This window comes from Aotus nancymaae, unplaced genomic scaffold (assembly GCF_030222135.1).
Source record: "Aotus nancymaae isolate 86718 unplaced genomic scaffold, 86718_ANA_hifiasm-v0.15.2.pri h1tg000010l, whole genome shotgun sequence".
Lineage (NCBI taxonomy): Eukaryota > Metazoa > Chordata > Mammalia > Primates > Aotidae > Aotus > Aotus nancymaae.
The window spans coordinates 71,586,804-71,610,598 of NW_026988421.1; the positions used below are offsets into that span (position 1 = coordinate 71,586,804).

The 23,795-nt window shown below is 49.9% G+C and overlaps 2 protein-coding genes across 3 annotated transcripts in view; both read right to left on the reverse strand.

Annotated features, from left to right (window-relative positions):
- Positions 1–328: 328 nt before the first annotated feature.
- Positions 329–20,747, reverse strand: MAT1A (methionine adenosyltransferase 1A). Its single transcript, XM_012440410.2, has 9 exons — positions 20,543–20,747; positions 16,451–16,528; positions 14,853–14,975; positions 11,666–11,778; positions 11,159–11,302; positions 4,878–5,096; positions 3,503–3,685; positions 3,008–3,141; positions 329–2,375 (listed from the first exon to the last, which is right to left on the reverse strand). Exons 1-9 carry the CDS (start codon positions 20,634–20,636, stop codon positions 2,273–2,275), a joined length of 1,191 nt encoding a protein of 396 aa, XP_012295833.2. The 5' UTR covers positions 20,637–20,747; the 3' UTR covers positions 329–2,272.
- Positions 20,748–20,755: 8 nt separating this feature from the next.
- The window catches only part of DYDC1 (DPY30 domain containing 1), a 66,041-nt gene continuing 63,001 nt past the window's right edge, over positions 20,756–23,795 (reverse strand). Inside the window, exons 1-2 of one of the 2 annotated variants that reach the window (XR_010341824.1) lie at positions 20,969–21,309; positions 20,795–20,884 (exon numbers count right to left, since the gene is read on the reverse strand). Coding sequence is in view for 1 of the 2 variants with exons in the window: in XM_064374388.1 (XP_064230458.1) it covers positions 20,771–20,884 (114 nt within the window). In the remaining variant the exon portion in view is untranslated. Of the gene's footprint in view, positions 20,885–20,968; positions 21,310–23,795 lie in introns of those variants that run through there. The other variant, XM_064374388.1, reaches the window with a different exon arrangement.

Consider the following 23,795-nt stretch of genomic DNA (forward strand, 5'->3'; position numbering starts at 1 on the left):
AAGGACAGCAATGTGTCTGGAGAGCACACAGAATTCAGGGAGGATCTAGAGGTGGCCACTGCCCTTGGTCCTCACCCTTTTGGGGCCTCAGGGCCCGCATGTAAAATGATCTTCTTAAGAATATCCACCTCGGTGAGGTGTGGTGAGGAATGAACATGCAGTGGTGTGACTTAACATAGTTGCTAGTAACAAGGAAAACCTAGTCCATGAGACATCTGCGCCACATGCATAGGATGGGGGGGATACCAACTTCCACGGGTGTTGGGCAGGGGAGCCAGGGCATGCTATACAGAGCAGGTGTCGTGTAGGAAAAAAAATAAGCATAGGGTAGTTGCTCCTTGAGTTTTTATTCACTGTTCTAGCAGGAACGATTAACAAATAAAGGCTTTAGTTTCATATTTCTCTAGAAGGATGGAAAAGTATAAAGTTCTGAATTTTCACATCGAGTATGACCCAAGTTGGAGGAATTCGGCCACCTGCAAACCTCTCCCTTGCTCCACTGGAAGGAATTTGAGGCTTCCTAGGTGACCAGGAGCTGGGCTTCGTTTGTTGCCTTAATTTCCTTTTGTCTGATAGAAAATGAAAGCCAGGGTCTTTGTGCTCCAGGCCAAAGCCCAGATGCAGGCTGCCTGCTCCCCAGATGAGACTTCCTGGGCTGCCTCTTCCAGCCCGAACAAGCACCACGCATCCTAGAAAGAAGCCAAGTCCCCAGTGTTCCCCTGGGGCCCATGGAGGCCCCTGCCTGAGCATGTGGTCCTGGGAGCTGGGGAGAAGGTAGAGATGCTGCTATCAGAGGTCCAGGCTAAGGACAAGTGGGGCAGGTAGGGCAGGTACTACTGGCCACAGATGGAAAGGCAGGTGAGTTCCAAGACCCTGGCAGGCCAAGGACTGCTCAGGCCCCTTGGGAGCAGACCTGCCCCCAGAGAGTCACCTGGCAAAGGCAGAATCTCCTCATGACATCTCAGTAGCTTGTCCACCACCAGAAGGCAAGCCCCACCTATTTAACATGAGGCCTTAGGACCAGCCTCCCTGGATGGGGCATCTGAAGGACCCACTCACTCCCTCCAATGGACTCAGCCTGCAGAGGATACAAAGGGCCAGAGAAAGAGAAAGACTTGAAGGCCTCTGTCTAAGGGGTGGCCATCTGTGCTAGGACAAGTTGCTCCTTCTGCTCCAGGAAGCACCGATAGGACTGGACTGGACTTACACCAGTTGTCCCAGAAGTCCAAAAACCCAATCTCTCCATGTCTCTGAGTGGTCAGGAGGCTGGGATTCTAAAGCTGCTGGTTAATCCCAAACTCCAGCCCACTCTGATGGGCCAGGTGTCCAGCTCACCTTGTACCATCTTCTGGGACACATGAAGCAAACAAAATCGTCCTATGGTTCCGTCTTCACTTTGCAGACAATTGCCCAGAGCTCAACAAGAGCTGGTGGGGGTTAATCCCCTAATTTCCAGTAACCTCACGCCTCTAGGACAGAGTCCATGGCCTCATTTCAGAATCTGCTTTGTCATTGTTTAAGCCTGTTACTGGCATGAGACAACAGTGGGGTGGGGGTGTGTTATAGGCTCCTGAGTCAAAGCTCCTAGTTACACATCTAGGCCTCAACTCGTGGCTGTGGGACCCTGTGGAAGTTATCCAGACTCTCTGTGCCTTGGTTTCCCCCATCTATAAATGGGATAATAAAAAGTACTTCCTCATCATGTTGCAGTGGAGAAAAAATGAGATCAGTCATTGGCTGGGTCCCTTGCACATTACAGATGCTTAGTAGACATCAGCCCTGCTCTAACCCCTGCCATGTGCCCGGCCTGGGAGGGGCTTTCTGGAGACCCTGGCTCAGGGCACTGGCTACCTGTGAAAGGGAGGCCAAGGAGCCCAGGCCCACAGGAGCCCTGAGGCCTGTGAGATGTGCTGACCTCATCTGGCACAGACAAGGGGAGGGAGGGGGAGCTGGTCAGAGTCCAGCTGTGGGGGGAGGCGAGTGAGGAAATTCACTCTTGACGGGGGTGCCTTTTCCACTAAATTAACATTGTCCCAGTCGGAGGCAGCGGCAGGAGAACACCATGCCCATCCTCACATAAATATCCAACCTCCAGCACCAGGAAGCCCCTGCCTCCGGCCAGCCATGATAACAGGACAGGTGAAATGAGAGGGACCTGGCTTTGCCCCAAGGGGTGGTGGGTGGGGAAGGCCGTCAGTGGCCAGGGCTCTGGGGAAGAGAAGCGTGGCCACCGGGCACCTCCAGGGCGAGACCAGGCCCAGCTCCCCCAGCTCTAAAACACAAGCTTCCTGGGGACCTCCCATGGGAACTCGCTTCTTCCGAAATGGCCGTAGCATGCCGTCTTCTGGTAGATGGGCCTCTTCAAGTCCAAATCCCTGCATGTCCAGCAGAAAGGAAGGGCATTGGAAAATGGAATAAGGGCAGGGTTTCCTCCTCTGGATTTCAAGGGCAGGAGTGAGCAACAAACTGTAACACAGCCCTCTTCATGTGGCACTTCACCTCCCCAGGCAGTTTGGCACACACATCCTATCTGTGCCAACCATGGTCTCGTTTTATACCCACAGGCTAGGAGGTTCAGGGACCAAGACCTAACTCTAACCTTTGGGTACCTTTCTCCTCCCGCTCCACTGACCAGGCCCAGGCCAATCTCAACACCACCAAGCTCCGGAAAACAGGGAATAGACTTGCTGACTCGATTCCCAGCCATTTGAGCCATTTGGCCTTATATTAATAATTATTTTCCTAAGATCCCCACCCCCATCCCAGCTGCTCAGAGACGGCCCACTGGTGTTGGCTGGGCCAGCAGGGATCTGCAGCAGTCTCCTTCAACCTGACGACCAGGCTTTCTGCACTGGGGATGCACTGTGCTGGACCAAGAGCTCACAGACCCTCCCACTTCTGAGAAGTGGAAACATCCTCCTTTCTGCCTGCCTTTCAGGTGAGGTGAATGAATATCTGGGCGAGGGAGGAGCAAGTTCCCCCGTAACAGCAGTGCGTGCCGCTTCACCTGACAATGACACCTGGCCGGAGGTCGAAGTTCTTATGCACCACATCCAGCAGCTCTCGCTCTGTCTTCTGAGAGGTTCCGTAGGTGAAGATGGAAATGGACAGCGGCTCGGCCACACCAATGGCATAGGAAACCTTCCAGCAAGGCGCAGCGTCAGGGACTGAAGCCTGTGTGCGGGCCCTGCCCCTCGGAAGCTCTGCTGTCTTCCGGAGGGAGCAGCGGGGCCCACACGTCTCTTGCCCAACATGCTCCCCCGCAGTTTTCCTGCTGTCTTCACCCAGGGCAGCTCCTCTACGTGCCCCTTTTCCAGAAGATTTTGGTTTTCCCTCCCCTAGGTTTTCAGAGCCCTGGCCACAGTGCCCAACACGATCACATAGTCACAACCTTTGGCAAAGCATGTGGCTTTCCCACTGGGCCAACATCCCCTTACTCAGGGCAGAGCTGGGCAGGGGTCCCCCGCTGCAACAGGATGGTGGGGGGAGTTGGGGGGCCTACCTGGACAAGCACTCTCCGGCAGAGCCCTGCTTTCACCAGAGACTTGGCCACCCAGCGGGCAGCGTATGCAGCCGAGCGGTCCACCTTGGTGTAGTCCTTCCCAGAGAAGGCCCCACCACCATGAGCCCCCCAGCCGCCATAGGTGTCCACAATGATCTTACGGCCAGTGACGCCCGCATCCCCCTGCAGAGGGAAAGTAATCAAGATGAGAAGCAGAGCCAGCCCCTAGATGCTGGAGGGGCTGAGGCACTGTGCAGCCGCTGAACTGCAACTCGGGAAGTATGTCCTGGGGCTGCCCACAGACATCTTCCTAAGACCCCTTGGCCAAAAACTCTGGACTCCTCTCCCAGTTCAGTCACTGACCACATACTGATATCAGGTAACATGCCAAAGCTTCATTAGAAAGTGTGGAAGGCGGGTCAGCGGTTCTCTGGGGTCCCAGCCACTCCCTAATGCCTTTGGTACTCAGTCCATCACAATGGAGAGATCCAATTACAGGCGGGAATTGCATTGTCATGAACACAACCCTGGGTTGTGGCCTGGCTGGTGCCGCCTAGCAAATGCCATGTTGCCCACTTCCTGGGTGTGCTCTGGGCAATACCCATCAACAGTGATGTCTTTAAAAGGCTGGGAGTTCTATGTGAAATGATTTGGGGAAGTCTGCATACTCTACCCCCGCTTTTAGAGATCCACAGTTCACACTAGTATGTCTAGGCTTTGAGAAGTCCTGCAAGAAAAAACAGTAAGTGTTACCTCCTTCTACCCTGTGTTTCTACACTACACTTGCTCCTGGAACCTGGGATGGGGTTCAGCTCTGTGGCAAAGCATGCACAGCTAAGGGCCTGAGTGGTGGGCAGCAACCTCGCAGTGGTACTCTGCAGCCTCCACCTCCTCATGCCTGCAGTACAGGAGTGGGGGCAGTGGTACCCCATCTAAAACACCATGCCCCAGCCTGGTGGCCGTAAGAGCCAGAGGCAGCCTGTGGCAAAGACCTGGCAATAGCCGCCTGGGAACAGCTGACCATGTGCAAAGGCTGCAGCAGGGAATGAGCGCCAGAGCAGGGTGAGGCACAGCGGCCGTGGGAAGGTCAGTGACCACTTGAGATGGCAGGAGTGGGAAGGCCTGGTGGCACTAAGCGGAGGAATCCTAGGTATACGCCCCCAGTTTCTCACACATTGCCAGACACACAGCAGCCCCCCTCCCCACAGAGAGTACACTAAATGTACAGAGGCCAAAATTCGCCGACTTTACATTCAGTCCATGGCCAGAGCTAGCTGAGCCACTCCAAGCTAGCTCTTGCAATTTTCCTGCACCAAGATATAAGCAATGTCAGTAACAAAGACAAACCAGGCATCGTTCAGAGACAAGGATGCACCTGGGGACCTCCGATGACGAACCGCCCACTGGGCTGCAGGTGGTAGATGGTGTCCTCGTCCAGGTACTTGGCCGGCACCACGGCCTTGATGACCTGCTCCTTCAGGGCCCTGCGCATCTCCTCCAGCGTGATGTCTTCATCGTGCTGCACGGAGATGACGATGGTGTGGATGCGTACGGGGATGACTGCACCATTGTCCTGCACGTACTGAACTGTCACCTGTCCGTCAGAAGGGTGGGGAAGACCCTGTGAGGCTGAGGCTGAGCAGACGTCCATCGTGGCCAGGCACAGATACCCAGGAGGTGGGCAAGGATCCCAGGAGCCAAGAGGAGCCTCGTGTCTTCAAAGGGCATTGGGGGAGTTAATCTGATACATTCTTCCATTCAGAAAATTGGTGCTGTGGGAGGACTGGGTGGAAGGCCTAGCTATTCCCACAGGGGACCACAATTACCACTGCTTGGAGACTTGAGTTTCCTCTCAACTTATGACCTGCTACATGTCTCTACTGTCTCGGAGACTTCCACGTGCCAGCAAATGTCCCCATGGCCAAAGCCCTTTCTTGACCCCCCCCATGTCTCAGGAGGTATCTCTCCTCCTGCCAGTGATATAGATAAGAAAGCCAACGTTCCAGAATGTAAATGCCTTGGTCAAGATCACACAGCTGGAAGAGCTGGGACCTGACCTGGAGCTGCATGGGCTGGTAGACAGGGCTCTTCCGAGAACAAGTTTGGATGCCACTCAAGACCCTGTGCTGGCCCCAGGTCCTATACTGCCAAAAGCAGTGTGGACCCACAAGAGCAGGGCTCAGAAGATTTGGGGGGCATGTGGTGCCTGCAGGGGTGCAGCTCTGCCAAATGGCCCTGGGAGCGACGCTGTTTGGTGGGTACGGGACTGCTCCCATCCCAGGGCCTGGACAGAACCCCGAGGCAGCAAACAGTGGCTCCCTAGGCCTGTGCCTGCAGCAAGCTCTCTATCTGCCCAAGGCTACTCAGGTATCCATCAAATCCTGGGTCTATATCAAACTCCTACTCTGTGTTCTGCCTGGTCTAAGGAACAACAAGGAAGGCCCAGAAGAAACAGGAGAAAGAGCCCTGCCACGTGAGACCTGCATGAGATGGGCAGATGCACACAGACATCGTAGGCTGATAGCAGCCCTCACATGCCGGGCTGTGCACACACAGGGCCCCGGGAGAGGGGCTGGAATCGGGGGTAGGGGACTCCTGGGAAGAGAGGCACTGTCTGTGGCAGACTCTAAGGCTGGGTCTGCTGCATGGAGCCTCAGGAGAAGGCGCACTGCCAGGGAGGGTGTTCACTGCTCCCCTGCGTGACTGGGGCCTCCTGGGAAGACTGCTCACATCTATTTAGTGTTTCTACACTCCCCTGGGTTACTGGGGACTCCCTGGGGACTCCCGGGAAGAGAGGTACTGTCTGCGGCAGACTCTAGGACTGGGTCTGCTGCATGGAGCCTTAGGAGAAGGCGCACAGCTGGGGAGGGTGCTCAGCTGGGGAGGGTGCTCGCTGCTTCCCTGGGTGACTCCACCCCCACCTGGCAGACTCCACGCAGTGGCCTTGCAGAACTGCAGAACAGAGTGGCAGAGCAAAGGGCCCCGAGCACAGTACTTATCTCACCATGTCAGCAAGATGTGGGGAAAAACACACCATGGAAAACACAGTCCTGACCAGGTACAAAAATAGCCATCTGCACCGCCCCCCAGGCAGCACTATCAGCAGCAGGGGTTTGTTCAGGTGGAAAGACCCATCCTGCTCGCACCAGCACTCCGGGTGGATGAAGACACTCCTTCACAAACAGGGTGTGGAGAAGGGGACCTAGGCAAGCCGGTCCTGGCCCAGGAAGTGTGGAGAGCAAGCCAGGCTGCTCGGAAGCTGGCTGGCAAGGGGCCTCCTGGAGCCCCACAGCAAGCCCGCAACGCCAGCGACTGGAGCTGGTTTGCCGTCATGCCTGTGGCAGGGGAGTGAGGCTGACTCTGGTATCCGTATTGGCATTTTTGAGACAATTCTTCAAAGGAAGGGAAACCCTAGAAGGGCCCATCTCACCCTCCCTCCCTCCCTCGCTCCCCACTAGACCTAGAAACCTTCTTTTTCATATCTAAGCACAATGAACCCATTTCAGCAGGCCCAGGAGGAGGTCCCTCCGTTCATCTCTTGCACAAGGAAGAGAAAAACAGTCCACGCCACTGGCTGCCTCCCCTCCCTGTTCTAAGACCTCCTCTTCTGTGAATCTTCACCCTGCTTCTGTATCACAGCAGCATTCCAGTGCAGGACAGGCCAGGGCATGCCAACACCATGGGCCCCTTTCTTTGGGTGCCATTACAATCGACATATCTTAGCTCTCCTAACCCACAACCTCCAAGAACACCCAAGGAATGCTGATGGTTCCCATCTCCACCTTGGGGGTCATGTGGATAACACAGGAAGTCCCAAGGAAGGGTTCCTTTTGGGCATAAGCACACTTCCCTGCCCCAGTACAGCAAGTATGCAACCTCTGCCCTGTCCATGGCCTGACAGTTGCACGAGAAGGAATTCCATCTCTGTGCAGCTGGAGTTGTACACGGAGACAGACACACCACGCTGAGCTATAGTGCCATGGGTGCCAGATTCCAAGTGCCGGACAGGAGAAGGTGCTGTCTGCTGGCAGCCAGAGATGGCATCCTAGATGAGGCAGAACTTCACTGGCCGCTCAAGGACAGGTGAGGACCAGAGAGAGAGAGCTCAGGTAAAGCAAAGCACTAAGAAACAAGGGGACCGTGATGAAATGATGTTGATTATGCAAAGATGGGGTGGAGCGGGCAGAGGCAGGTAAAGTTGGAAGACCACAAAAGGTTCGGAATGCCAGAATAACAAGTGGATTTCCCCCTTACCCTTCTAGGAAGCCAAAAGTTGAGAAACACTGAACAGATACTAGGAAATGAAAAGTGAAGCCTAAAGGGAATTAACTGGAGTTTCCAGGCAGGCAGAACCTGTGGGAGGGTGGGGTGCTGATCCCGGCCTGGCTGAGATGATGGTAGCCCTGGGGAAGGCTGGACTGGAGCAAGAGGGATGCTTGATGGGGCAAACCGGGGGCATCGGTAGAGAGAGATGGCACTGAGCAAGACTGGGGAGGGCAGGCAGGAGGTGGCAGAGTGCTGCACATGGCACGCTCTCAATGCCCATCTGCTTGGAGGGTGAAGGAGAAATGGGGCTAGTGATCCAGAGAAACTCACAGGTGGGAGATGTGGGAGCTGAATATGTGAAGGTGCCGATGGGGTCCATGAGCATCGACACAGGGAGAGAGGTTGTGCAGGACAAAGTGCCGAGAACTTGAGAATCACAAGAGGGGTCACTGGGGTTAAGCAGGGAGGGGATACAGGAGTGAGGCGCCAGGAGGCCTGTGTCTCCACTAACGCTTGCATCACCCTGGCCTTCAAATACAGGCCTCTGGTTGATTTCAACACTCAGGGAGAAGAGAAGTCAGGGCCCATGGGTTGGAGCTGGAAACAACAGAGGTAAAGCCTTTTCATAAGAAACAAAGATATAAAAAAGGGCCATGGTGAGACAGACAGCACAGTAACAGCACAGATAGACAGCACAGACAGACAGCAGAGACACAGCACAGACACAGCACAGACAGACAGCAGAGACACAGCACAGACAGCACAGACAGACAGCAGAGACACAGCACAGACACAGCACAGACAGCACAGACACAGCACAGACAGAGAGCAGAGACACAGCACAGACACAGCACAGTCAGACAGCAGAGACACAGCACAGACACAGCACAGTCAGACAGCAGAGACACAGCACAGATAGACAGCAGAGACACAACACAGACACAGCACAGACACAGCATAGACAGACAGCAGAGACACAGCACAGACAGACAGCACAGACACAGCACAGACACAGCACAGTCAGACAGCAGAGACACAACACAGACACAGCACAGACAGAGCACAGTCAGACAGCAGAGACACAGCACAGACACAGTACAGATAGACAGCAGAGACACAGCACAGACAGATAGCACAGACAGAGCACAGTCAGACAGCAGAGACACAGCACAGACACAGCACAGACACAGCACAGACAGACAGCACAGACAGACAGCACAGACACAGCACAGACACAGCACAGACAGACAGCAGAGACACAACACAGACACAGCACAGACAGACAGCAGAGACACAACACAGACACAGCACAGACAGAGCACAGTCAGACAGCAGAGACACAGCACAGACACAGCACAGACACAGCACAGACAGACAGCACAGACACAGCACAGACACAGCACAGACAGACAGCAGAGACACAGCACAGACAGACAGCAGAGACACAACACAGACACAGCACAGACAGAGCACAGTCAGACAGCAGAGACACAGCACAGACACAGCACAGATAGACAGCAGAGACACAGCACAGACAGATAGCACAGACACAGCACAGACACAGCACAGACAGACAGCAGAGACACAGCACAGACACAACACAGACACAGCACAGACACAGCACAGACAGACAGCACAGACACAGCACAGACACAGCACAGACAGACAGCACAGACACAGCACAGACACAGCACAGACAGACAGCACAGACACAGCACAGACACAGCACAGACAGACAGCACAGACACAGCACAGACACAGCACAGACAGACAGCAGAGACACAACACAGACACAGCACAGACAGACAGCAGAGACACAACACAGACACAGCACAGACAGACAGCAGAGACACAGCACAGACACAGCACAGACAGACAGCAGAGACACAGCACAGACACAGCACAGACACAGCACAGACAGACAGCACAGACACAGCACAGACACAGCACAGACAGACAGCAGAGACACAGCACAGACACAGCACAGACAGACAGCAGAGACACAACACAGACACAGCACAGACAGAGCACAGTCAGACAGCAGAGACACAGCACAGACACAGCACAGATAGACAGCAGAGACACAGCACAGACAGATAGCACAGACACAGCACAGACACAGCACAGACAGACAGCAGAGACACAGCACAGACACAACACAGACACAGCACAGACACAGCACAGACAGACAGCACAGACACAGCACAGACACAGCACAGACAGACAGCACAGACACAGCACAGACACAGCACAGACAGACAGCAGAGACACAACACAGACACAGCACAGACAGACAGCAGAGACACAACACAGACACAGCACAGACAGACAGCAGAGACACAGCACAGACACAGCACAGACACAACACAGACACAGCACAGACAGACAGCAGAGACACAACACAGACACAGCACAGACAGACAGCACAGACACAGCACAGATAGACAGCACAGACACAGCACAGACACAGCACAGACACAGCACAGATAGACAGCACAGACACAGCACAGATAGACAGCAGAGACACAGCACATCAGACAGTACAGACACAACACAGACACAGCACAGACAGACAGCACAGACACAGCACAGATAGACAGCAGAGACACAGCACAGACACAGCACAGACAGACAGCAGAGACACAGCACAGACACAACACAGACACAGCAGAGACACAGCACAGACAGACAGCACAGACACAGCACAGACAGACAGTAGGACAGACAGCATAGACACAGCACAGACAGCACAGACACAGCACAGACAGACAGACAGCACAGACAGACAGCCCAGACACAGCACAGACAGACAGCACAGACAGCACAGACACAGCACAGACAGACAGCACTGACAGACAGACACGGCACAGACACGGCACAGACACGGCACAGACACAGCACAGACAGACAGCACAGACAGACAGCACAGACAGCACAGACAGACAGACAGACAGCACAGGACAGACAGACAGACAGACAGCACAGGACAGACAGACAGACAGCACAGGACAGACAGACAGACAGCACAGGACAGACACAGGAGACTCAGACAACAGACAGCCTGTTCAGGACAAAGAGGCCTGGAAATATGGAAGACAGTTAAGAAGTATGTTTGTGGCAGGATCTGGGGACTCATCAGTCAACGTCTGCTAACAAGCTAACAAACAAAAACAGAACTATTCTGTCCATTTTTCTGTATGTTTGAAATTTTTTTTAATAAAATGTGGTGGAAGGCATCTCTAGCTAAAGATTTTTCACATAAATAGTTCTTTTCAAAACTGACCATTCTTTTAGTGCCCAGATTGAATATTTTGATCCTAAAAATGGCAGAGGATTTGGGGGTGTTAAAGCTTCTGTCTAGGGCTCTCCCGGGGTGATTCAGTCGCTCACCTGAGTCTTAGAGTCGGGCCGCAGCCAGGGGAGGACACTGGAGCGCCTCAGGTCGGCCATCCGGGCGTTGAGCTTGTGGGCGAGCATGATGGTGAGAGGCATGCACTCCTCTGTCTCGTCGGTGGCGTAGCCGAACATCAAACCCTGTGGCGAGAGAGCAAGTTGAGCGGCGCTCATCCTAGACCGAGAGGACGGCGGCTCTCTCCAAGCCCAGAATCTCCCTGATGCAGCCACGTTGACTGGGTGCCTCCTCCATGCAGCTTTCCACTGGCACGTGCAGGGGAAGGACATCGTCCCTGACCCCCAACGCTCTAGGAGGGGGAGACAAGGCCAAACCCGGCGTCAGTGACCACAGCCATCCACAGCATGGCCGTGAAGCTGGGGTGCCCAACTCACTCCTGGCTCTCGCACTAGAATGAGAGTCCACCCCTCAGTGTGAGTAACCCACTGCTCATGAACTTCCCCAGCCAGCTCAACACACAGCTCCCACATGCAGTGCCGAGTTACCTGATCGCCTGCCCCGACATCCTCCTCATTTCTGTCCAGATGGACACACTGGGCGATATCCGGGGACTGCTGCTCCAAAGCCACCAGCACGTTGCAGGTCTTGAAGTCGAAGCCTAGGTGGAGGAAAGTGGGCCTAAGAGGGGCTCAGGTCACATGGAGGGGGCCATGGGCTTCCTGATAGATGGCAGGGTTCCTGACATGCCATTTGGTGTTGGGGTGGGGGGTCCCTAACTAGCCAGGGTCCGTCTAGGCCCACAGCTAAGGCCCAGGATCGGGGAGGCCCTGCACCTTCCCACCCTACCATGTGGAACTCTTTGGCCAACCAATATTCTCCATGGTACATTTTGCTGTGCTCAATTACACTTTGGTTAACACACACACACATACTACAGAGACCTGTAGATTAAAACAAGGTGATCCCAAGGCTCCTCTGGCTGAGGACAGTGGCTGACTCATACCCTGCCCCTTAGGCTCTCCCACAGGTGCCTCCCAGAACCCAGTTTGAGCATCACTGCACTAGGAGAAAGTCAAGAGCCCTTTTGAACTGTCACTCAGAAGCCCAGCTGTGCGCCTGACCCAACTACTGAACATACTGAACAAATACAGGGCACAGGAACTATTCAGACAGACTCCCAGAGCCAGGGTCCTCTGACCCGCATAGGTACACAGGGTCTGAGGCAAATGGAAAAGCCACCTGCCTTTTCCCGTCTGCAAAGCTGAGGCATGGGGTGCAGGGCTGCTACCCTAGCACGCTGGGCACCGGCTCAGGGAAGCCTGGACTAGCAGCAACCCAGCCCCAGGAGCCCCACAAGGAAACTGCTGTGCACTGAGACCGTGCGCACCTCCTCCAGCCACGGGGACTGTGAGAATAAGGGGCTGAATACATGGACGCCCCCACCACAAGGTCAAGCAGAGTGGCACACTCACTGTCCTCTTCCTGAACCCCTGCAGCCATCCTCTTTCCTATTCTCCTATCCACACACCCTGAAAGGGCTTACAGAGAAAACACACAGATCCAAGCTGTGGTTTCTGTACAAGCTTCAGGTAGGATCTACTGCCAAGGAATAAAACCGAAGCTCTTCAGTCCGGCACATGCCTTGCTCCCAGGACTCCTGAGCCAACATGAACTCAGGTTTCACCGTAAGCATGATATACTTTTCCATCTCCACTACATCCGTGCCTAGAATGTTCTTCCTCCCGCTCCCACCCCACGTGCCCACTACGTCCACTCTCAGTGCATGTCCCTGGACCTGCCTGCAGTTCATTACACACGATGCCAGGGACTCACCCCTGGGCACCTCATGTTGCATCATTTGAGGCCGGGTGCTCTCTCCACCCTGGGAATACATATCAGGTCACCTTTGCCCTTTACACCCTCCTGTTTCCTAATGAATGATTTTGAATGCACTAATCAATGAACAATCTTTAGAGTAAACTGCCAAAGGCTGTCCTGTTCTACACTGAACATTTCACAGTTTACCTAATTGCTGTCTGTCTAAATAATGAACTCCTCAGTACTCAAAAATCAAGCAAGAGCTCCAAGGAACTTGGAAAAACAGAACTTAGGGAACCAAGAGGAGAGGTGCAGGGCTTGGAAAGGACAATGACCCCAGCAACGTGGCAGCCAGGAGCAGTGAGGAGCCACTGGCCTGAGGCCCTGCTAAAGCTGTTCGTGCACCCAACCGCCCACTGAGCACAGGCTAATGGACAAGCTAGGGCACAGGGAACCTTAGCCAGCTGAGCCCAACTCAGCCATGGCTGGGCTCTTGCTCATTTCTCCCTTTCTAGGGAACATTGCCTCCTGGAAAATTTCCCTGCTGTCTAATGCTGAACAAGGTATGCACTTGAATAAGGTCTAAACGTACATAAACAAATTGGCTTTTCTTGGTAGAACAGGCTCCCAACACCTCAGGAAGCTGCTGCTCTGGGACAATGAGTTTCCTCTGTGAATACCTTCAGGTCCCCACCAGGAGAATTAACTGGCTCTCACTGCTTCACTTTCCAATAAGTCTCAAAATTAATGTCAGGCATTCAACCAGCATTAATTGCTCATGCTTGCGCTGGGCCGCGCCAGGCCGTGACTGGACTGAGCCTCTGTGAGTCTGCACCATCACACCATGAGTGGGCTCTCCCATTTACAAAGGTGGGGTGCCAGCATCTCTGCATACCCTGACCCACAGGATGGCAGAAATGAACACCTTTAAAGTCATGCTTCTCTCTGTGAATGTTGATTACAGGTGTATATAGAGACAGGTTGGCCTGGAGGTAGGTGGGTCTTTTTGCCATGGCGTGAGCTCACCAAATCTCTCATGGTGATTTCAGAGAATTAAGGAGAGAGCCAACAGAGACTCAAAACGAATTTTTCTTTAAAAATTGGAATTGCCCGAACATCTAATGCCAGAGACCAATGTGGAGACTCTAAGAACTGGGGCCAGAGCCCTGCCCAGGAAGCCAGTGTGGACGAAGGGCCCCTGAAGCTCCTGCAGAATGTGACTGCACACAGCCCCTCGGCACCTGGTGCTTGCTCCCTGGGTCCTTTGCTGCCCTCCAGGCTGAACCCGCTGCCTCGCCTGCTCAATCTCAGATGCTGGAATCTGCTTCAAGGCTCTGCTAAGGCCTGTGCCCCTTCCCTGGTTGGTGGCCTCACACACTATGTGGCACTGGGGCTAACCTGGACCAGCCTCGCCTGCTGTCAGCACCAGTTCTGGACCGAGGCATCTTGCTCCATGTCTGTGATTGGAAGTATGTTTAGTGGAAGCAAAGGAGTGAGATCACACAGACTGTTTACCCCTCTAGGCCTCCATTTCCTCATCTGCATAAGAAGTACATAAATGATTAAGACAAAACAAGATACTATCACCCGTGCCTGGCAGGGAGCATGTCCCCAGAGCTCCCTTTATTCAGTGCATCTCTTCCAAAGCCTTTGCCAGCACCAATAAGGCAGGGCCTAAAACAAGCCCAGTCAACAACAGATGGGCATGCACTGGGCTTGCTAGGCACAGTCACCTGTTGTCCATCCTTCTGCCGGAGGCTTTTACCCCTGGAACCTGACGGATGAGTGTAGGAGTGTGTTCCTCCTGGTAGTGTTGGCACTACCACCAGCCTGAAAGCCATGGGTTTGACTCAGCTTTGGGGTCTCTATTAGCAGAGAGCAACAGGGATTTCAGACCGGGAGGCCTGCCCTCACCCTTGGCCGAGTCATCGTAGCCGATGTGCTTGATGGTGTCCCTCACCACCCGCTGGTAGTCCACCATGGCCATTGAGGTGATCTCGCCACACAGCAGCACCATGCCAGTCTTGCACACCGTCTCTGAAAGGGAGCAGGGAGAGTTAGCAGCCAAGTGCCAGCAAAGGGACGCTCACATTCCAGACAGTGCAGACAAAAAAGACACACAAGGGGCCTTACAAGGAATGGATTCCAGAAGAAAAATAGAAATACCAGTAAAAAGAAAAAAAACCCCAGCACCAAGCACTGAGCATCTTCCAGTGCTGTCTTGGAAAGAGTCAGTCATAAGTTGTGATCCTGGACAACTTATTTAACCCCTCTAAGTCTCTATTCCCTCAACTATTTAATGAAGCTATTTATAAGACTGCTGTGTGTGAATTAAAGGGAGACAACGGTTGTATGCGGTTATCATAAGGAATGCAGTCCACACATGTGACCCCCCATCCCCCACATTGCTAAATCTACACTGTAGGCTTTAGGGAGTGGGATCCAGACCAAAAATCAAAGCAGGCCAACTTTCTCTCCAGATATTTACAAAGATATAAGGGTAGAGTCTACCCTCAGAGGGGCATGAGTCCCTGTAGTATTCAATACAGGGACAAGGATGCAACCAGAGAGGGCAGGATGGGTCCATGCAGTGGACAGGACATGACAATGACAATAAAGAGAGCAGGGCTCTGATCCTGGGGCACCCCTACCCCATAGCTTTGGCCAGGCCCTGATGCAGAGGGCACCATGATCCCATCCCTAAAATGAACAGGCTGGACCTGATCACCTTGGGGGCCTTCCAGGCTCCAGAGTCCCTGACTCTGCCACTGTGCCTAGGGCTTCAATCCAGGCAAAGGTTTTCCTGCCAAACAACTTTTCCCACAAATAAAGGTGAAGATCTGCAGCCTACATGAGTCTTCAGACACAGTAAACTGTGCAGATGGGAACCAGGGCTTCAGTACTTTAGTTTAACAATAATGTCTCTTAGGAAAGCCACTGGTTTATTGAAAAAAAAATTGATGAAGATGCTGCCTTCCAGTTGCTATTAAATGGGGACACTAATTATGTTAAAACCTGAATCATAGCACAAACTAGGGAAGAAAACAAGGGAAGGAGCCAGATGTCTGTGCAGCCAGCACAGGCTCCTACAACAAGGGTACAGCTTTTAACCATCTAGGCAGCTACCCGTATTTCAAGCTCTTTCATCTCGTCTGGAAGATTCACCTAAAAACTTTGAAAGACTTCCTTGTTCCCAATGAGATCAAGCATCAGAAAGGCCACATGCTGATCCAACCCTCTGCTATTTATGGAGATGCACTGGGCTTGCTAGGCAAGACATTTAATGTCAGATTCTTGCTGAAAATAATTATCTATTTGTTTGATGTTTGTTTCTAAATATTTTTCCTCCATGTTACTACGCAGGGGAGGTCTCATAATCGAGAAACCTACTGCAGACCAGAGGACATGGATTTTGTAACTAAGGAGTATGGCTCTTTTGTCTTATACCCATGATTAAGTTCTCAGTCTAGCCCACTTAGGTCTCCAGCAGGAAGCGACCAGCTGTTTCTTACCGCAGGCCACCTTGGCATTGGGGTCTTGCTTGAGATGAGCATCCAGTACTGCATCACTGATCTGGTCACAGATCTTATCTGGACAAGAGCAAACATGGGTCAGAATTATAAAAGTATTAGTGATAACAAATTGAAATGTTGAAATAATTAGATATTTTTTCAGTTTACATGTCAACTCTACCAGAGGGAAAACACTTTTTTTAAGTATAAGAAATTAGAAATATTTTGAAAGTTTAATTTCTTTTCATTCCTGCCTAATTTTGGATGACATGTATTATATAACGTCATAGAATACCCTAAAAGAGAAATACATTTTTTTTGTTTTGTTTTGAGGTGGAGTCTCAGTCTGTCACCCAGGCTGGAGTGCAGTGGTGCAATCTCATTTCACTGCAAGCTCCACTTTCCAGGTTCAAGTGATCCTCCCACCTCAGCTTCCCAAGTAGCTAGGATTACAGGCATGAGCTACCAGGCCCAGCTAATTTGTTTTGTATTTTCAATAGAGATGGTGTTTCACCATGTTGGCTAGGCTGGTCTTAAACTCCTGGCCTCAAGTGATCTACCCACCTCGGCCTCCGAAAGTGCTGGCATTACAGGTGTGAGCCACTACACCCGGCCAAAATCAGCTCTTCTAGGAATCTAAAGCAACTCACACACACACACACACACACACACACACACACACACACACACATATTCTTCTAAATAAAAAGTCTCTCATTCTCATTATGTTCCCTTTAATTCTAACATCTAGAAAAGTCCTGGAAATGAACTTAAAAATAGTTCAGAAAAGTCAGTAAAGTTTGGTGCCAAGAGGTAAAATCAGATGCATGGCAGGTTCCACAAGATGCAATGCACCGGATATAAAACCCCACACCCAAGTACATGACTCCACCCCTAAGAATTCCACAAGAGAACTCCTACACATCATTGTTATTTGGCAGAATACTTCCATAAGCAGCTCTCAGATCCTCCCACACGGTCACTCAGCTTCCTGAAGGCCAGGTGTCCTTAGAGCTGGTCTTGACCTCTTCAATTAAGGTAGGACTGACAAGAGTTCAACATCAGCTGGGATTTGATTTTATTCTTCCACTATTTGCCTTAAAGACTCACGTGGTTTAGAATATAAAGCACTAAATGGTGCTGGAGGAGAATCCACTTTTGCTTTGGGGTTATGCAAGCTGTCAATACCTACAAATTAAGAAATAAAACTGACCTCTATTTACATACATTATAGCTCATTCAGTGTTAAAAATACCCACAGTCTGCTTTTAATAGAGTATTATGTTTTCGTTAAGAATCCGGATGCAGAATCAAGAAATTTGGCTCTCAAAAGCAGTCATTAAATTCTATAATTAAAGATATTCATTAACTCCCTAATCTTCGTTTTAGAAACTACTGCTAAACATATGTTTGAGGTTCTTTTTGTTTGTTTCTTTTTTTTTTTTAATTTAGCCTCCTGCCAGTGGCAGATCCTGGTAGTACCTTTAGGTTTGTCTGGGCCCACAGCCTCTGCACACCTGTACCAGTGAAGGCCTGCCGCTGCTGAAACCCCCTAAAATAAATACATGCTGGCCACCTTATGCCTGCGCATCAGGGTTCCTAGAAGCTTACTGACTGATCACTAATTGTGGATATCTTTGCCTGTGCAAAGACACAGCTTACAGGCTCCCACTCTGCCTAGGAAAATCCAACAGTGAGGAGGAACAAAACTGCAGTCCAGCAGGGGCTTCCAGACAGCGCCACACACCAAGACCACACCCGAGGAGGTCACTTCTGAACCGCTTTTCTCTTTCGAAATTTTTATCAATATCACTTAGTAGGTTTAAGATAGCCAATAGTTGTTTGTTTGTTTGGAAAACTGGAAAAGAAAAACTTTATCTTTCTAGTAGAGAGGAATTCAGCAATGGAATGACCAGCAGAAAGTCATCAAGCCTTCATAGAAACTGACTTACCTCAACAATTATAATGGCAAGTACAAGGGACAGTCAGACAGATGGATTGGCTATCATTACGTACACGAAACAATCAACTGATTGGCTGGCATGTTCATTCTCAGTCCTGAGCACATGGCTGTTGAGCACAATGGGCCGTTCTTGGGACCAATGGCCACTGCATGACAAAAAACCCACTTCCTCCAGGTGGAGAGAATCTTTCTCCTAAGCTATACATGAGGTTCATAAGCCATGGAGCTGACTGGAATGTGTCACAAGTCAGCAATGTATCTGAGACTGAAAATACAGTAAACCTAGATACTTTGTCTATACAGTTATGCACAATGAAAGAGGCTATTTACATTCAACTGAGCTAAGTCACATAAAAAAACTCAATTCAATTCAAGGTTTTTCAACAGCTGCACTATTAACATTTTGGGTCAGATAATTAATTCTTTGCTGAGAGGCTGTCCTGAACTGTAGGATGCTTAGCAGTGTGCCTGATCTCTACCCAACAGATGCCAATAGCACCTTACCCCTCCCCACAAAGTTGTGATAACCGAAAATGTCTCCAGACAATATAAAATGCTCTTGTGGGGATGTGTGGGGCAAAATTGCCTCCAGCCAACGACCATGTCTTGGCTAAAGTATATACTACTGGCTAAAGTATATGGAAGGAGTAGTGCATTGCGGTGTCCAAAGCCAACTTACAAGGTAGGAAAGATAAATATCTTTGAGAAAAAATAAGAGCAAGGAAGAGGGAAAAAGGCAGACTTGGGAATAAGTTAGCAAACACGCGAATGAATTTTGAAGAGGCATTTAAATACAGAAGTCTGTACATCTATCCCCCAGAGGTCTCCCAGAGCCGTGGTTTTCAGTGCGGCTGAGCATCAGGATCTCCTGGGAACTTGTCAAAAATGCAAATTCTTGAGCCTTTCCCAAGACCTACTGAATTGGAAACTCTGGGGGATGGGACCCAGCCCTCAGTGTCTTGACAAGCCCTCTAGGGGATTCTGAAGCACCCTGAAGTTTGAGAACCACCTGAGGCTCTGAATGTCTGATCATAGTCCTCACCGTCACCAAGGAAGCTTCTCTCACTTCCCCACATTACAGTCCACCTACTTTTCAGGGACCAAAACCAATGCCTAAATTTTCTTCCTGTTAAGAAGGTCATCTATCCTGCTCTTCGAGAATGTCCCTGAGTCCCCAGCACCTAGTGGTCTACCCCAGCAGCGACCAGGGTGCAGGCTTTCATGCCTAAATTGCACATGCTTTACATGCAAAATTTAGTCACCCATGGTCTGGTTTCAGGAACATTCTCTGTTGACTTAAATTGGTCATTGATAAGAGATTAAAGCTTTACTTAAAAAAAAAATACATATAACAAGGTAAGAGCTGATCATACATTTTGCGTGTGCCATACTCTTAGCTGGCCGTTTTTCTTGGCCCCACTGTGCTGGCATGCTGGTGGTGGGCCACAGCATGGCTTCATCATGAAGGACTGTTTTACAAAACTACTCTATGCTATTTCTCTAGAGGTCCCTTCTAGTAACTCACACACATTGCTCTGAAGAGCTCTAGCAAAAGTGACTCCCTCAGGTACAAAGTTACACTCAGATAGGAGGAATGAGTTCTGGCATTCCATTGCACAGTAGGGTGACTGAAGAGCTCGAAGAGGGAATTTTGAATGTTTTCTTTCTTTTTCTGAGACGGAGTCTTGCTCTCGTTGCTCAGGCTGGAGTACAATCACACGTCTCTGTTCACCATAACCTCCGCCTCCCAAGTTCAAGTGATTGTCCTGCCTCAGCCTCCCAAGTAGCTGGGATTACAGGCATGCACCACCACGACTGGCTAAGTTTTTGTATTTTTAGTACAGACGGGGTTGTCAGGCTGGTCTCGAACTCCCGACCTGAGGTGATCCACCTGCCTCAGCCTTCCAAAGTCCTGGGATTACAGGCATAAATGTCTGCAGCAATGGGTATGTCTATTACCCTAATTTGATCATTACATGTTATATTCATATATCAAAACCACATACTGTGCCCCATAAATATGCACAATTATTATGTGATTATGTGTCAATTAAAACCATTTTTAAGTGACTCCCTCAGTATAGGCTTGGAATGACAATTTTCTAGTCGGTCCAGGACAGCCTACTTACCCGGGTGTCCCTCTCCCACAGACTCAGACGTGAACATGAAGACTCCTTCTTCACTTAGAGAACGGTCACACAAACCATCCACAGGTCCATTCATCTTCTCACCCTTTTCCACTCAAGCTTCTTCCAAGGAACAATTTTAAGGCTGTGACTTTGCCTGAGTTTTAGGTTTTTTTTCTTTTTTCAACCCAACAGGTTTGTCTTTGGCAGAGCCACGGGGATCACTTCTGCCTAAATGCCTGTGAGCACGTGAGAACAGGCGAGGACGGGTAGGAAGGGAGGGAGTGGATGGAACACAGATGTGTCCCTCCCTCCAGCTTGCCACAGCTTGCTCCTGGGCGACTCCTATATATGGAAAAACGAAAGTGCCTGAATAATCATGTGAGGAAAACAGGAGGAGTCCATTTCCTAAGAGGGGAGTCTTCTTACCTCGAGGAATTTCAGTTCTTACCCCCTGACTTTCCAAACTCTAAGCACCTGGTCAAGGTAAGGTGAAGAAGGCTGTATAGTTCCGCAGAACTGAAGCTCCTTTGGGACTGTCCTTCAGCTCTCAGCCAATCTCAGTAGTGCCCCAGAGTTCACAACCCACCTTGGAGAGCAGGGGTCCATGAACCCAGAGATAAACAGGCAACAAGAAACTCTTTCTCAGAAATAGGGTTTAGGCAAAGATTGCAACGGTGTCTTTGCTGTTGGGTGTCCCCTCCTCCCCTGCATCTCATCTGGATTGGTCTCTTCCCCTTCTACCTTCTCAGGGAGAGCAGGAGCACGCACCTGTATTCTGAGCCAGCTGTGATGTTACACAACAGATTCACTTTATAGGAAAAGCTTTGAGTCCACGTGTTTCTGCTAACAGAAATCACCTACACTGTCAACTTCTCTAAGAGGCTGGCAGGCACTTTAACAAGCAAGATCTTTAAAAAGTATCTATTTGGGGAAGTTACAGAGAACAATGTGGTTTTTTTTTTCCAGAAAAAAATGCTTTTGAGAAATGGATTCATTACAGGGAAATTATCAGTCCAGTTTCCCAAAGCTTCCAGATGATAAAATAAACATCTACATGTTCAGTTCTATAGACATAATAAACATCATATACACATAACTCTTGCATTGTCTTTGCTTTGACCACGAAAAGTAGTAACACAGGATTATATCTTTAACGAGTTCATGTACTAAACAACAGCGTCTCCCACTCTCAGATCCAGCTGCATCCTCAGAACCAAGGAACAATTGGGAATTGAGACCATAGAGAATGAGGATGGGTGGAGAAACCAGTTCCCACTAGGATGCAATAAAAAGTAATCAACCATAACCTTGTGCATCAAAGCTCGGACTGTGGGAAGCAAAAGTTAGGAGGCAATAGCCCCATCTAACAATTCTGGTGACCAACCCCCACTCTGAGTTTATTATACAAGCATTTGAAAATTTTTTTCTGGCACACACTCTGGTGCTCCAAAGCTTGAGTTTTGCTAACTGATGAGCAGTGGCGGCATCACCCCTTCAGGGAATTAAAACGGTAATCAAGTGACCTCTTCTAGAATAAAGTAAGGGATGTTACATATGCATAGCGAATCAATGGCATTTAACAAGGAGTGAACCAAAGTGCTTAGGCACAAGACTGTTGAAAGTTCACAGAGGAAAAGGCCACTGGGAAGGGATGGACAAATGAGGAATCAAATAGGGACTTTAGACAATATTGCCTTTTCATTGCCAGCACACAGAACCCCTCTGTTTGCACTTGAGCTATTTCAACATTGCTGGCCCTTTGTAAATTTCTTCTGGGTACATTAGTTTTAAACCTAGAGGCAATACGAGCTAATGTTTAATTTGAACTGTAGAACTACGTGACCCTAGCAGTTAGAACTGTATAATAACAATTATGCTCTATAATAACAATTATGCTCCAAATTTAAGAACAAGATGTTTAAGTAGCAGTTACTCATCAAGGTTCCTAGAGCTATCAAGAACACAGAAAACAAAGCGGTAACTGCCTTCTGAATTCCATAATAAGTAACAGCACCATGGGGTGGAAGGCATCAGGGTGGGGAGATGACCTGGCCATAGATACGTGTGCAGGAGGCTTCGGCAGCCTGGATGCCAATTCAGGGTGCGAGGGAAATGATCTGAGAGGCACCTCCTTAAAAACCCATCTCAGGGCCAGGTGCAGTGGCTCACACCTATAATCCCAGCACTTTGGGAGGCCGAGGCAGGTGGATCACAAGGTCAAGAGATCAAGACCATCCTGATCAACATGGTGAAACCTTGTCTCTACTAAAAATACAAAAATTAGCTGGGCATGGTGGCACACACCTGTAGTTCCAGCTACTCGGGAGGCTGAGGCAGGAGAAGCGCTTGAACCCAGGAGGTGGAGGTTGCGGTGAGCCGAGATTGCACCACTGCACTCCAGCCTGGGTAACAAGAGCGAAACTCCGCCTCAAAAAAAAAAAACAAAAAAAAACTCATCTCAAATATGAGTTTTCTTTAAGACTCCAACTAAATATTAGGATACCTTATATTCTTTTAGCAGGTAAATGTCAAGAAGCAGTACACAGAGCATGGTGGGTGGATGTGCAGGCTTCTGGACTAGAGTCCAGCTTTTGCCTGTAACCTCCCATGCAGCCTGGAGAAGGCCTAACTTCTCTTCTAAGCTGCTGTTTCTTCTGCTGTAAAGCAGGTTAAATAATTGCCTACCTCACAGTGTTGTTACGAGAACTAAATGAGGTCATTTAGGTATGATGAGTATTAGACATAGTGCTATCACACAATACAAATTTAACAAATATTAGCTAATATTATTAAGCAGTCTATTTACCTACACGTGATTTTCTTCTGAACAAAAAATAGAATATGGTATGTATGCATATGTATGTATATGTGTGTATATACATATACACATATAATTTTGCATCTCACTTTTTTTGCCTACAATATATCATAGCCCTCTTTTCACATCTCTAAATACAGATAGGTCTTATTTTTTAATACTTGAATAGTATCCCACAATAAGGATATACCATAAATTATTAAACCATTCATTCCCCAGTGGTTAAATATTTTCAGCTTCTCCAGTTATTTCACATCACTATAATGCTGCAGTGAAGGTCCTTATTCATGAGCATGTTTCTGTAAAAGATAATGATGGAAGGCCCTGGCAGTGCAGAACTAGCCAAAAGTTTTCGTTTTTGTAATGAATTTTACCTGTTAGATAAAAGAAGTAGCAATTCAACAAAGAGTTAAAATGGTAGTCAATATACTCCCT